Source organism: Crotalus tigris, unplaced genomic scaffold, assembly GCF_016545835.1.
Source record: "Crotalus tigris isolate CLP2741 ecotype Arizona unplaced genomic scaffold, ASM1654583v1 scf7180000017668.6805642782:7212621, whole genome shotgun sequence".
NCBI classification, from domain to species: domain Eukaryota; kingdom Metazoa; phylum Chordata; class Lepidosauria; order Squamata; family Viperidae; genus Crotalus; species Crotalus tigris.
In genome coordinates, this window is record NW_024096554.1 from 7,059,529 (window position 1) to 7,074,431 (window position 14,903).

At 48.3% G+C, this 14,903-nt stretch overlaps 1 protein-coding gene across 2 annotated transcripts in view; it reads right to left on the reverse strand.

Moving 5' to 3' along the window:
* Positions 1–9,351: 9,351 nt before the first annotated feature.
* MAP2K2 (mitogen-activated protein kinase kinase 2) overlaps positions 9,352–14,903 on the reverse strand; it is a 56,410-nt gene continuing 50,858 nt past the window's right edge. The window contains exon 11 of one of the 2 annotated variants that reach the window (XM_039337199.1): positions 9,352–9,693. In XM_039337199.1, coding sequence (XP_039193133.1) covers positions 9,583–9,693 — 111 coding nt within the window. In that variant the 3' untranslated portion in view covers positions 9,352–9,582. The remainder of the gene's footprint in view (positions 9,694–14,903) is intronic. The other variant, XM_039337197.1, reaches the window with a different exon arrangement.

A 14,903-nucleotide genomic window follows, 5' to 3' on the forward strand; every position in this document is an offset into this window, starting at 1 on the left:
CTCACAGTTGCTGCTATTAAGCCTGGTTTCACCCAAGCTATGTGCGTCCTTTTGGTTTTTCTGGCCTAAGTGTAAGACTCTCCATTTCTCTACACACTAAATCTCATTTTGTTGTGTTCAAGTCTTATCAAGATCTCTCTGGATCTTAAGCCTATCGTTTAGGGCAGTAGTTCTCAACCTGTGGGTCGGGACCCCATTTGGGGTCGAACGACCATTTCACGGGGGTCGCCAAACAACGCAGTCCACCATTTTTTCCCCCTTTTCCTTAGCTGTGCTACTCCCTTTTATTCTATTGGCTTTTGAAAGCCAATAGAATAGACTCTCTTGAATAGAGTCTAATTCTATTGGCTTTCAAAAGCCAATAGGAATTGTCCAGGCTGTCTCTGCCCTGCTGAGCCCGCCAAAAGTCCCATTCTGCAAACGGTGCTGCACCCGTTGAGTAGTCCTCGACTTACGACCGGTTGAGTAGTCCTCGGCTTACGACCGGTTGGGGGGTCGCGGCATTAAAAAGGTTGAGAACCACTGGTTTAGGGTGTTGGCAATTCCTGCCAGCTTAAGTGTCGTATCTGGACTACAAAGGAGTTATTGCTCTTTGCATTGGTGTGCAGCCTGACTCAGTCGCTCACAAGTCTTCCTCATAAGAGTAGGCAGCATTTGTCTTGGAAGACCTTCTGCATTGGGAGCTAAGCTGGTTCCCAGTTCTTGGAAGTGCTGGTTGTCCCTATTCCAGATGCAGGACCAGCCTGTCTGCTGTAGTTTCTTCCGTTTTGCTTAATCGGGCGTATTCTGCTTCCTGTCAGAGCAGCAGGATGGCCTAGTGGTGAAGACGCTCACCTCCCATTTGGAAAGTTGACACCAAGCTGGCAGGAATAGCCAACACTCCAGAAGTTACAGGCTTAGGATACAGGAGGACCTAGACAGACTTGAACACTGGGCGCTATCTAACAAAATGAAATTCAAGGGTGAAAAAAGTCAGGTTCTACATTTAAGCAAGAAAAACCAAATGTATAGGTATGGGATAGGGGGTACTTTGCTCAATAGTAGCAACTGTGAGAGGGATCTCGGAGTCCTAGTGGACAACCACCTAAATATGATCCAGCAATGTGCTGCCGCTGCCAAAAAGGCCAACACAGTGCTAGGCTGCATTAACAGAGGGATAGAATCAAGATCAGGTGAAGTGTTAATACCACTTTACAAGACCTTGGTAAGGCCACACTTGGAATACTGCATCCAGTTTTGGTCCCCACGATGTAAAAAAGATGTTGAGACTCTAGAAAGAGTGCAGAGAAGAGCAACAAAGATGATCAGGGGACTGGAGGCTAAAGCATATAAGGAACGGCTGCTGGAATTGGGGATGTCTAGTTCAGTGATGGCGAACCTTTTAGAGACGGAGTGCCCAAACTGCAACCCCAAACCCACTTATTTAATGCCAGGTGCCAGGTGGGTGTGGCCCACTGTGGTGGTCATGGCAGATTGGGTGGGTCTGGCCAAGGTTGCCATGGTCATCTCGATGTTGCTTGTGGAGAGGGACGCCTGTGAAGGCTGGGCAGGGTTGGGGGAGATCCAGGGGGTCTCTGGCAGGTGGGGCGGTGGGCAGGAGGATCGTCCTGTGGGGAGAGGTGAGGCAAGGAGAGGCAGGATGGGGGTGCATTGTCACAGGGCAAGGTGAGGCGGGCTGGGGCAGCTACTGCCTGACGCCATCAGCCTCTGCACGCAGAGGCCAGCAAGCGCATGGATGCTGAGATGCATTCGGCGATGTGGGACCCTCGGCAAGTTAGCGGGTTGCTGGTTGAAGAGGGATGGTTGCCATCTCCGGGGCATGGCGTGTTTGCCCACAGAGAGGGCTCTGAGTGCCGCCTCTGGCACATGTGCCATAGGTTCGCCACCACTGGTCTAGTTCAATGAAGAGAAGGACGAGGGGGGACATGATAGCCATGTTCCAATATCTCAGGGGCTGCCATAAAGAAGAGGGAATTAAGCTATTTTCCAAAGCACCTGAAGGCAGGATTAGAAGCAACAGATGGAAGCTAATCAAGGAGAGAAGCAACCTAGAACTAAGGAGAAACTTCCTGACAGTGAGAACAATTAACCAGTGGAACCAGCTGCCTCCAGAAGTGGTGAATGCTCCAACACTGGGAGTTTTTAAGAAGAGACTGGACAGCCATTTGTCCGAAACGGTGTAGGGTTTCCTACCTGAACAGGGGGGTTGGACTCGATGACCGCCAAGGTCCCTTCCAACTTTATTACTATTACTAGTTCAATTCTAGGTAGCGGCAGATGTTTCTCGGCGCAAAGAGAAAACATTTGCTCTGTACCCCGCAAGGGCGTCAGGAAGGGGAACTGGCCAGTAAATGCTCGGCTCCATTCAGTCGCCCCGACTCCACTCCAAATTAAGGGATTATAGGGATACAAATGAAACACAAATTCTGTTGATTAAAATGTCACTTGATGGGATCTAGAACGCGGACTTCTCTGTGTTGGTAGCCTCTCTGCAGAACATCAGAGACCCATATGAAACCAGCCTCCACCTGAATTTTGCTTAAATGCATTCTTAAACCTGGCTTTTCTTCCATAGTCCTGATAGAATCGGCCTTAAAAATATTAACAACATGAAACAAAACTAAAACAAAATTAAGGGGCAATTGGTTTGCCGTTTTCTTTCAGGATGTTTTTCTGGGTCCCTAGAACGCCTATGCTCTACATTACATGGTGGTCTCCCATCCCTGCTTGGGTTTTACAGCCCAGCCTAGTTTTACCACTAAAAACCTAAAATTCTTCTTCAAAGGCATCCTAATATGATGAACTTAACCAGAGTCACTTGGCTGAGTTGGGGAGGCTATAAAAATTGAATGAACAAATGAAATCAATGAACTTGGAAGATGCGTAAACATACATTTACGGTGATGGAATCACTGGAGGATTTCTTTGTCCCGATGGAAACCATTTTGTGTTGGTTTTTTTTTTAGCTTTACAATTTGCAGCATTGGACAGGTAGCCCTTGACTTAAGACTCCAAAATTTCTACTGTTAAGCGAGATAGTTGAGTTTTGCTTCGTTTTATGACTTCACTTGCAGTTCAGTGATCTAATACGATTGTTAAGCAAATCTGGCTTTCCCATTAATTTTGCTGGTCAAGTTGTAAAAGGGGATCACAAGAGCCCCCCCCCCCCCCGCGGGACACAGTTTGCCAAGTGTCTGAACTTTGATCACGTGACCATGGGGATGCCGCAGCGGTCGTTAAGTGTGAGACGTGGTCACTTTTTCCCAGTGCCATTTTAACTTTGCTCACTAAATGAACTGTTGTAAGTTGAGGACCACCTATAACAATTTGTGGGAATAAACTGAGCTACCGAAACCCCTAAGGGTGCCTTTGCAAAGTTTTCTTGGAAACGAGAAATAATTCGCCCCCTATTTAAAAAAAGAGAGAAAGGAGGAAGCACAACGCTGTAATGTAAAGTGCCATTTATTTTATCTCCCCATGATGAAAATATTTCCTTAAAAAAAAATTGCACCATCGTAATGCTGAACACATTCTCCTTAAAACACCCCTAAACAACTAAAGCCAAAAAAAAAAAAAAAAATACCCCCAAACAAATTTAAAAAACAAAATAAAAACCAGAGCAAAACATACCGAACTGTCAAACATTTTACTAAGTTAAATTTATTTTTTCTTGTTTAAAACTTTTTTTTTTTTTTTTAAATAAAGAGGCAGAGAAACGTAAAAAGACATCCCTGGGCACACGCACCCCGCTTCCCTCCCCGTCCCAGCTAAAGCTTCGCTGTTTCAAATATGGGATCTGTCGAAATAATAATAATAACAATAACAATTAAAAAGGAGAGGAAAAAAAAGCAGTGCCGTTTTTGGCCCAGGGACCGCTGCTCAACTCAAAACGCTGAATAGGGTACATTCAAATCTGCAGGAGTCCCCCCCCCCATTGGAGCAAAGTGCAGTTTGCACAGGGGAGGCAGAATTACAGTAGCAGTTGGGGGGGGGAAGGGGGAGAACCAGACAAGAGAGCCATGCGCCACAGAGCTTCCTGCCGTTAACGCTGCGACTTCTTAGAAGGGCCACCTCGCAGGGGTGTAGGGTCACCCAAAATGTCAAGCTGGCCGTTGCCATAGGAGAACTGACGCTCTGGGGTTTCTTTGCAGAGAGACCCGCGTAAAAAAATGGGCAGAGTTTCGACTGGACCGTTTTTGGAACCCAACCCGGCCCACCAGGATTGCCTGACGTTTTTTTTTTTTTTTAAAGTTTTCTTTGCATTTTTTGACTGTTCCTAGGGAGAATCCACCTCTCTCTCTCTCTCTCATCGCTCTCCAGCAGGGTAAGGAAAAGGGGAGGAATGAAAACCTCCACAATGATGTGCACACAGGCATACCCCGCCATGCTCCATGCGCTCTTAGCTGCACAGACCGGGACAGCAGCCCTGCGGCTGGATGCCTTTGAAGCATCCAAACGCAGCAGGGGCCTCCAACCGTGGCTTCTTTTGAAAGACTTCTGGACTTCACAACTCCCAGAATTCTGCAGCCGGGTATTCTGGGAGTTGAAGTCCACAAGCCTTTTGAAGGGGCCACGGTTGGAGGCCCCTGCAATACAGTGAAGTCCAGCTTTAAAAGGAAGAGCTTCCTTTGAGTGACTGAAAAAAGCGACAGCTGAACCGCTTTTTTTAAAAAAACAAATAATACAATCATTATTTTTTTACTTGCAACGCCCAACGTATCCGAAACTCAACCAGCAGCACGAGAGAGAAATGCGAATTTCTCAACCACCCCTGCCGAGTAACTGCTAGCCCAGTGTTTCTCAACCTTGACAAATTTTAAGGCATGTGGACTTCAACTCCCAGAATTCCACAGCCAGCATTGCTGGCTGTGGAATTCTGGGAGTTGAAGTCCACATGCCTTAAAATGGCCAAGGTTGAGAAACACTGGCTAGCCCGTGCATCCTTTTTTCCTCTGAAGCTAGCTCTTCACTCTCTTTTCGCTCCTCAAATGAAATGCTGAAAGGTGAAGAGAAGGGGTGGGAGAGAGAGAGACTTGATGGGCTCTCCTGGACAGGGAAGTTCAGAGAGGCAGAAGTGAGGAGAAACTCGGAGGAGAAGCAGCGGTCCAGCGCAAGGCCCGCTGCTCCGTCAGAAGACATCCCTGAGAAGTCCTCTTCCCCCCAAAAAAGGAAGGCTGCGGGCTCCGCCAGACGGAGCTTCAACCTGAGCGACCAGAAATGGAATCCCTTTCCCGCCTTGGATTTCCTGAGAGCAGAATGTAGAGCTTAAGCACAAGGCAGATCCTGCAAATTTGACCTCTCGGAGTTGCGGGTACTCCATCCCTGGAGGTTTAAAAACAACAACAGACCGGACAATAAATTTTACCTGGATGGTTGTAAGGTCTCCTGCCTTGAGCGGGGAGGGGGTTGGACTAGGTGACCTCCAAGATCCCTTCCAATCCTATCACTCTCTGTTTGATCCAACTTTAATTCTGGGTTGTGGGATCCAGCCTCCCTTCCACAGATACAAGCCACGCTCCACGGGGACCGATGTGAAATAGGGAAGAGGAGACGTCCGTTTGGCTATGAATTTGGGGGGGGGGGGAAGAGCGAGCGGGGACATTCTGAGGTGGTCTTCTGAATGACCTGGGAGGGGAGCGAGGGAGGGAGGATGGCGGGAACCGTACGGAGGGCTGGTGCCGACTGGACAAAACCGCCGGTTAGACTCACACTTTTTTTTTAGTGTGAGTTTCTTGCTCCAGAGATTTGGGGAGGATTCATCCCGGCATCTCTTGGCGGCGGCTGCCGCTGCCATTTTAAGATGGTGGCCAATGAGGTCGCTCCACATTCAGCCGAGATAATAAGGCGGCTTCAAGCAAGCGGCGAGCTTGAATTTCTGAGGTGGGAACCGGCGGCAAGCCAGGCAGGCAGCGTTGGTGGGCCTTGGCTAGACGGACACCGGGGACGGCTCTGGCTGGGGTCTCCTCCCAACGGGGTGGTGGTGGTGGTCAAGCCACTGATGGGTCAAGGAGAGGAGCGCCATCTCCAAGGGGCCACAACTCGCTTCGAGGAGGCAACCGCCGAGTGGGGCGTTCTATCTAAAGCAGCGGTTCTCAACCTGTGGGTTGCGACCCCATTTGGGGCCGATCGACCATTTCACGGGGGTCGCCAAGCAAGGCTGTCCACCATTTTTTTCCCCCCCTTTTCCGGCGGGTGCCTTACCTCCCTTGGGCTGGGCCAGCTGGTGGCCCAGCCGGTGGTCGGCCTGCACCGTCTCTGCCGCTTGCCAGCTATGCCTCGGCCGGCGCAGGGGGCGGCACCACGCATGCGTGGGGCTCCTGGGCAGGGAAAGTCCTCGACTTACGACCAGTTGGGTAGTCCTCGACTTACGACCAGTTGGGTAGTCCTCGACTTACGACCGGTTGGGGGGGGTCGCGGCATTAAAAAGGTTGAGAACCACTGATCTAAAGTCATCCCCCCCCCCCGGATCTTGGTCCTGCAGGACTCTTAATTGTTTTGGGGGGACCAACGTGTCCACCCTGGCAATTCAAAGCCTGCGTTCGGCCCATATGGAAATTTTAAGATAGGGATAAAGAGGTCAACAAGAGAGAGAAAGAAAGATAAGCAGATGAAAAGGGAAAGAGAAAGGAAAGAGAAAGAAAGAGGGGGGAAAGAGGCATGGTAGAGAGAAGGGGAGAGAAAGGGAAGAAGGAAGGAAGGTAGGAAGAAAGGAAGGGAGGGGAGCGAGAGAAAGGGAAGAAGGAAAGGAAGATGGAAATGAGAGGAAGGAAGGAAGGAAGGAAGGAAGGGATGGGAATGAGAAGGAAGGGAGAAGATGGGAATAAGGAGATGGGAATGAGAAGGAAGGAAGGAAGGAAGGTAGGAAGAAAGGAAGGGAGGGGAGCGCGAGAAAGGGAAGATGGGAATGGGAGGAAGGAAGGAAGGGATGGGAATAAGGAGATGGGAACGAGAAGAAGGAAGGAAGGGAGAAAGAAGATGGAAAAACAGGAAGGAAAGAAACATGGGTAAGATGGATAAAAGATGAGAGGGAGGGAGGGAGGAAGGAAATGGAAGGAGAGAGAAAGAAACAGAAGGATGGATGGATGGATGGATGGAAAGACTGGAGAGGACTCAGGCAAGGGGGCTGAAGATAGAGCCCCCCCCCATCATGGCCCAGCCAATGAAACTTCTAGCAACTCTCCTCCTCCTCCTCCACTGCAGTGGCTGCCCCTCCTCTGAGCCAGGGGAGGCCAGAAGAGCCGCAGGTGTACAGCCCCGCTGCCAGGATGGCCCTGCAGCCTCCGGGGACAGCGGTGCAGAAGCGGCAGAGCCCAAAGCGAGGAAAACAGAAGCCGGGCGAGCCTTGCGGGGAAACGAGAGAGCGATGCTGCCCTCAGGCAGCCCGACCGTATCCAAGCAGCAGCCCAAGAGAACGAAACACCCGAGAAACAGAGAGAGAGAGAGAGAGAGAGAGAGAAGGGGACGGCCAAGGCCAGAGGCGTTTGCCGGCATTCACGGCCTTGAAAACAGGGACTCGCACCCGGTCCTCCCGCTTACAACCGTCGCAGAAGCACGAACCCACAGCTTTTTCTGCCCGCCGAAGCCTGAAGCCATCCTCCGAGGGGTCCCCCTCCTCGCTCCCTGACAGCCAGCCTTCTGTAAGGGCTTCGGAGTTGTCGTCGTCGTCGTCATCCCCGAAGCCTGGACGGAGAAGGTCCTCCCAGGGTGCCAAGTCCGAAGGCAGAGATGGGAGACGCCCTGCCCGCTTCCCCACCCCCCCAGGCCCCAGTTCCGGCCCCCTCCCCGTCGAAGGAAGGGCAAAGGTCCCAGGGAAAAAAAAAACAGCAACCCAAAGGCAGGCAAGAGGGTAAGAAGAAAGAGAGGATGGTTCCAGGAAGGAGCCGAGAGCTTGGCCAGAGACATGTTTCCTTAAACGGGCCATCTCTTGTGCTATCTGCTCCCAAACAGCTTCCAGGAAGTCAACAGGCCGGGGCCTTCCCTCCACTCCTGTGCCATGGGTCCAAGAGGCAGCCACAAAGCCCTCTGATTGGGTAATCTTGTCCCCTTCATCTTGGCTCCCGCAGGCAGTCAGCTCTCTGACCATCCGCAGGAGCCCATCCTTCGATTCGCCCACAAAAAAAGGGGGGAAAGAGAGAGAGAGAGAGAGAGAGAGAGAGAGAGAGAGAGAGAGAGAGAGAGAGAGAGAGAGAGAGAGAGAGAAAGGGAGGGAAAGGAAGTAAATAGATGCAGAAGGGAAGGAAGTAAATAGATAGGGAAGGAAAGGGAAGGGAGAAAGAGAGAGAGAGAGGGAAAATGAAAAGATAAAGACAGAAAGAGGAGAGCGAGAGAGAGAGAGAGAACGAACAGTTGGAAAACATCTCAGAAGTCTTCTAGTTCAACCCTCTACTCGGGTAGGAAACCCTATACCAGTGTTTCTCAACCTTGGCCACCTGAAGAGGTATGGACTTCAACTCCCAGAATTCCCCAGCCAGGAATTCTGGGAGTTGAAGTCCATACCTCTTCAAGTGGCCAAGGTTGAGAAACACTGCCCTATACCATTTCAGACAAATGGTTGTCCAAACATAAAGAGACGGAAAAAAGAAAGGAGGAGAAATAGAGGAAGAGAGAAATAGAGAGAGAGAGAGAGAGGAAGAGAGAAAGAAAAGAAAGAGAGAAAGGAAAAGAGACACAGGAAAGAGAGAGAGAGAGAAAGAAAGAGAGAAGGAAGATAGATGGGTAGGTAGGAAGGTGGGAAGGAAGGAAGGAAGGAAGGAAGGGAAAGAAAAAGAGAGAGGCAGCCAGCCTATCCTGGAAGCTCTTTCCTCCTGTCCTCTCCGAACCAAACAGCAGCCAGGCACGTCTCAGCCAGCCCCACCCACCCAAAGTGGAGAGCGAGGGATTCTCCCACCACAGGAAGAGAAACGAAACCAAACTCAAGAACAGGAGGAGGAAGCCAAGGCACCATTCTGCTCTCGGGGCTGCACAAGAAAGAAAGAGACAGAGAGAGAGACAGGGAGGGAGGGAGAGAGGGAGAGGGAGGGAGGGAGGGGGAAAGAGGGAGGGAGGGAGAGGGAGGGGGAGAGAGGGAGGGAGGGAGAGGGAAGGAGAAAGGGAGGGAGGGAGAGAGAGGGAAAGGGAGGGAGGGAGAGAGGGAGGGAGAGAGGAGGGGAGAGAAGGAGGGAGGGAGAGGGAGGGAGGGGGGAGAGAGAGGGAGGGAGGGGGAAAGAGGGAGAGGGAGGGAGGAGGGAGGGGGAGAGAGGGAGGGAGGGAGGGGGAGAGGGAGGGGGAGGGGGAGGGAGGGGGAGAGAGGGAGGGAGGGGGAGAGGGAGGGAGGGAGAGGGAGGGGGAGAGAGGGAGGGAGGGAGGGAGAGGGAAGGAGAGAGGGAGGGAGGGGGGGAGAGGGCCCCTTTCTTGAAAACCCCCCTGCCTGGCTGTTCCGGGTGCAAAGAGCGAGGGAGGAGAGGCAAGGCCCGGCCGATGGGGCTTCTTCCTTCTTCTGCCGGGAGGGCAGCGAACAGCAGCAGACAAGCAGGTGCACGAGAGAGAGGAGGGGGAGGAGGAGGAGGGAGGGAGGGAGGGAGGACAAGGCAGCCGGAGTGGCGGTCACATGGCCGTGCGGGTGGGAGTGCTGGGCTGCTTCAACCGCAGTGTCTTGCATAGCCAGCCGGCAAAATCCACCTCTTCCACTTCGGCCCGCTTGATGAAGGCGTGATTCTGAAAGCAGACGGGGAAAGAAAAGAAAAAAACAAACAAGGGAAGAGAGTTAGCACCATAGACATCGCCCTCAGATGCAAGAACGGACAGGAAGTGGTGGGATTCCAGAGGCCACGGAAAACAAGGGTCAAAGGGAGCCCACCCGGGTGGGGTCCAAACCGGGTGGATGGGGAGGCATTCGGTCAAACTTCCCTTCCCTGAAAAGGGCGGGGCAGTGGCCCCTTGAAGACTGGTGGACTTCAACTCCCAGAATCCCCCAGCCCAGGTCAGGGGTCAAAGGGAAACGACCACGGTCGAAACCCGGTAGAGGTTGAGGCATTTGGTCAAACTTCCCTTCCCTGAAAAGTGTGGGGCAGACGTCTCCAACCTTGCCCCTTTAAGACTGGTGGATTTCAACTCCCAGAATTCCCTAGCCAGCATAGCTGGCTGGGGAATTCTGGGAGTTGAAGTCCACCAGTCTTAAAGGGGCCAAGGTTGGAGACTCCTGAGTGTAGGGTTTTTGAAACACAAAGAATGTCCGTCACAGTACAGGTTTTCCTCAATTTACAGCCCACCCTCTGACGTTACAAAACAGCAACCTGTGGCCGGCGGTCCTCCCACTTATGACCGTCACAGCACATCATCCAAATTCAGAGGCTTTGGCAATCCCGGTGTGCGTTTACGACATTTTCAAACTCCCAGGGATCCTGCGATTGCCATTTGTGACCTTCCTGGCTGGTTTCCGACAAGCGAAGTCAACGGGAGGATCTGGATTCGCTTAACGACTGTGTGTGATTCACTTAAGAGCAGCAGTGCTTTGATTTACCACCGTGGGCCCCCAACCCCCAAAAAAAGAAGTCCCAAAGGTGCTTTTTCCAATAGGCAACTTGGAGTTTTTTTGAGTTTTTTTTCTCTCTAAAAACATTTCGTTTCCTCATCCAAGAAATGTCAGGAATCAAAGGAAAAAAAAAGCTTCATCATCATCATCGTCATCGTCATCATCATCATCATACCATCAAACATCCACATCTGTCTCTCCCAGGTCCTGGGTAAGGACTCGATAGGTAGACAAAATGCCAAATCCAGTCTGAACATCTGGCTGACTGTGCGATGATCCATAATAATAATAATAATAATAATAATAATAATAATAATAATAATAATAATAGTAATAATAATAATAATAATAATAATAATAATAATAATAATAATAATAATAATCCCCCAGTGAGGCACTACCTTGACGTGGTTGTGGGGCTTGTGTACTCTGAGGAAGATGAGAGCTATGCCAGAGGTTCAACCATACTGGACAGGTCTCATCAGAGGAGTCAGACAAAGAGTGTCTCTCCCATAAAAAATATGGTGAGACGTAAATTTCAGAATGCCATACCGGCTCGGACGTCGCCCGGGTTAACAAGGTCCGCACTAGATATTGGAGTTCCTGGATATCTGGTGAAAAATGGGTTACAGGACTCAGGACTGTTGGCTGAGCAACCAGGGCCAGCAGCTGCAGAACTACTGGAAGAAAAGGTGTTTACCCGTCGCAGATACACAGTGATGGAAAACAAAGAAATAATGATCTGTTACTACAGATCAAGTCCAACAAGAAGAGGATATCTAAAACGAATGCACCAGTTCTGGAAAGAACAACATCCAGAATCAGAAATAACAGAACAGAGACTAGCAGATCAACGCCGATTTATAACACGAAATAAAATATTCACAGAAACAGAATTGGACGAACTGCAAAGGTTTACCCAGGGCAAAGAAATCAAAGCCTTACCAGAAGTAATTCAGAATGTAGAGGCAAACCAGGGGGAGTTGGCAGTGAAGGAATCTAGCAGAGATATACAACTGTTCTCATTTGGAAACCAGGCACCTTACCTCAGGAAGAACAAAACCCTCTAACTAAAGAAATAAAAGAATTGAAACAAAGAATAACTGAGCATCTAGAACAGCACAAAAACAACAGAATAAGGCTACCTGCATTGAAGCTTGTTCCAAAGAAACAGCTAGCACAAGCATTAAAAGATGCAAATATTGCAATATCAAGTATAAGCACCAATTCACTGCAAGAAACAAACCAACTAATGTACAGCACAGCTGCAGTTATAACAGAATACCTGGGATGCAAAATCAACAAAGAAGAAAAACAAACAAACAGTGCACCACAAAAATGGAAGGTTAGACTAGAAAATAAGATCAGCAAGTTAAGATCACATGCAAGCAAGCTAGAACAGATGAAAGAAAAGAAGCTGAAGAACAAGAAGACCAAAGAATACCTAATCAAGAAATACCACTTAGAAACAAGGAAGATCAAGGAAGCACTGGAAATAATAAAGCAACAAATAACAGCTATAGCCAGGAAAATCAGTAGATATGAAGCTCGAATTGCAAACTATAGGCAGAACCTCCAATTTCAATCCAATCAGAAACGTTTCTACCAATCCATCAATGGAGAAACTGCAAGGAATCAGTCAGTACCTGACAAGGAAGAAACAGTGCAGTTCTGGAAGCAGATATGGGATAACCCAAAGAAATACAACAAGGATGCGGCTTGGTTAAAAGAGGTGGATGCAAATAAAACAGAAGTTGAAATGAAAGAACTAGTAATAACAACAAAAATGGTAGAAAAAAGAGCAAAGAAAATCAAAAATTGGTCAGCACCAGGTGAAGATGAACTGCATGGGTTTTGGTTGAAACATCTAACTGTTATACACCCACTCATTGCCAACAGTTCAACAATATACTACAAGGAGGAGAAATTGAAAAGTGGCTAACAACTGGGAAAACCTACCTAATAATGAAAAATCCAGCAAAAGGGGCAACACCAGGTAACTACAGGCCAATTACCTGCTTACCAACAACTTTCAAATTACTAACTGGTGTGGTAGCTGATGCAGTACAACAGCATCTAGTTGAAAACAATCTCTTTCCACCTGAGCAGAAAGGAAACCGCCCCAATAGCAGAGGAACAAAAGATCAACTCCTAATAGACAAAATGATCTTGGAAAACTGCAAGAGAAGGAAGACCAACCTGAATGTGGCATGGATTGACTACAAAAAGGCATTTGACTCTCTGCCACATGATTGGATAATAAAGTGCCTAGAAATAACAGGAGTCAGTAGAAACATCAGAAAATTTGTGCAAAGATCGATGGCACAATGGAAGACACAGTTGCAGATCAATGGTGAGAGGCTGGGAGAGGTTAATATCAAGAGAGGAATATTTCAAGGAGATTCATTATCACCATTACTATTTGTTATTGCACTGTTTCCTCTGTCAACAATACTGAATAACTCAGGACATGGCTATCAAACATCAAAAACATCTGCCAGACTATCCCACCTCCTTTATATGGATGATCTGAAGCTGTATGGAAAAACATCATCTGAAATAGAATCGCTGCTCAACACTGTCCGTATATATAGCCAAGATATTGTAATGGAGTTTGGCTTGGACAAATGTGCCACACTTACTATCAAACAAGGAAAAATAGTGAAAACTGAAGGAATCAAGATGCCCCACGAAAATAACATTAAGAGTCTGGATGAGGAAGAGTACTACAAATACTTGGGTATCCTTCAAGCTGACAACATCAAGCACACTGAAGTCAAGAAAAAGATTAGAGGTGAATACATCAAGAGAGTGAAGAAGATCTTAAAGTCCAAACTCAATGGAGGAAATACCATAAAGGCAATCAACACCTGGGCAATCCCAGTCATTAGGTACACAGCTGGAATAGTGGACTGGACTCAAGCAGAACTAAAAGCAATGGATAGGCAGACCAGAAAAATAATGACAATGAATCATGCCCTTCATCCACGCAGTGACATTGATAGACTTTATCTACCAAGGCAAATAGGTGGGCGTGGAATGCTACAAGTACATCAGATGGTTGAAGAAGAAAAAATGGCTTTGGAAGAATATCTGAAGAACAATGATGAAGATGCACTGAAATTAGTATATCAGGAAGGCTTACTAACTACTGGAGAGACCAAACTGGCCTACAAGAAAGACCAAATGAAGAACAGAATAGAGGCATGGGAAGACAAAGCACTACATGGCCAATACATGAAAAAAATAGCTGGGAAAGCAGATAATAAAACCTGGCAATGGCTAAGAGCAGGAAAATTGAAGAAAGAGACCGAGGGACTAATTCTGGCTGCACAAGACCAAGCCTTAAGGACAAATGCATACAAAGTCAAAATTGAGAAGACAGCAACAGACAGTAAGTGCCGCCTATGCAAAGAAGCTGAAGAAACAGTGGACCACTTGGTAAGCTGTTGCAAGAAGATTGCACAGACTGATTACAAGCAGCGGCATGACAAAGTAGCAACAATGGTGCATTGGAAGATCTGCAAAAAATATCATTTGCCTGTAAGCAAAAACTGGTGGGATCATAAAATAGAGAAAGTCATAGAAAATGATAAAATTAAACTGCTCTGGGACTTCAGAATTCAAACAGACAAGCACCTGCAACATAACACCCCAGACTTAACAATTGTCGATAAGAAAGACAAAAAAGTCTGGATAGTGGACGTGGCAGTGCCTGGAGACAGCAGAATAGAAGAGAAAGAACTGGAGAAGATAACAAAATACAAAGACCTACAAATAGAAATAGAAAGACTGTGGCAAAAGCAAGCAAGGGTAGTACCAATAGTCATAGGCTCCTTGGGTGCAATCCCAAAACAACTGGAGCACCACTTGAACACCATTGGCATTGACAAATTCGCTATTAGTCAATTGCAAAAGGCGGCCTTATTAGGAACTGCTTCCATCCTGCGACGATATCTGTAATACCATCAAACATCCACATCTGCCTATCCCAGGTCCTGGGTAAGGACTCGATAGGTAGACAAAATGCCAAATCCAGTCTGAACATCTGGCTGACTGTGCGATGATCGATAATAATAATAATAATAATAATGATAATAATGTTGCAAGGGACCTTGGAGGTCATCTAGTCCAACCCCCTGCTCTTGGATGAGAAGTGAAACGTTTTCAAAGAACAAACAAACAAAAAGGGAGTCCAGTTGTCCTTTTGAAAAAAGCACCTTTGCGATAACCGTGACCCGGATGATGTCGGACAATCTCCACACGACACGCGCGAACCGAGGTTGTAGAATCGGCAGTCGCTCGCTTAACGCGCGTGTGTGTTTAACCATGGAAATTCTGCCCCCCTGTAGTCGTAAACTGAGGACCATCTGTACATTTTGGGGAGCCCTGT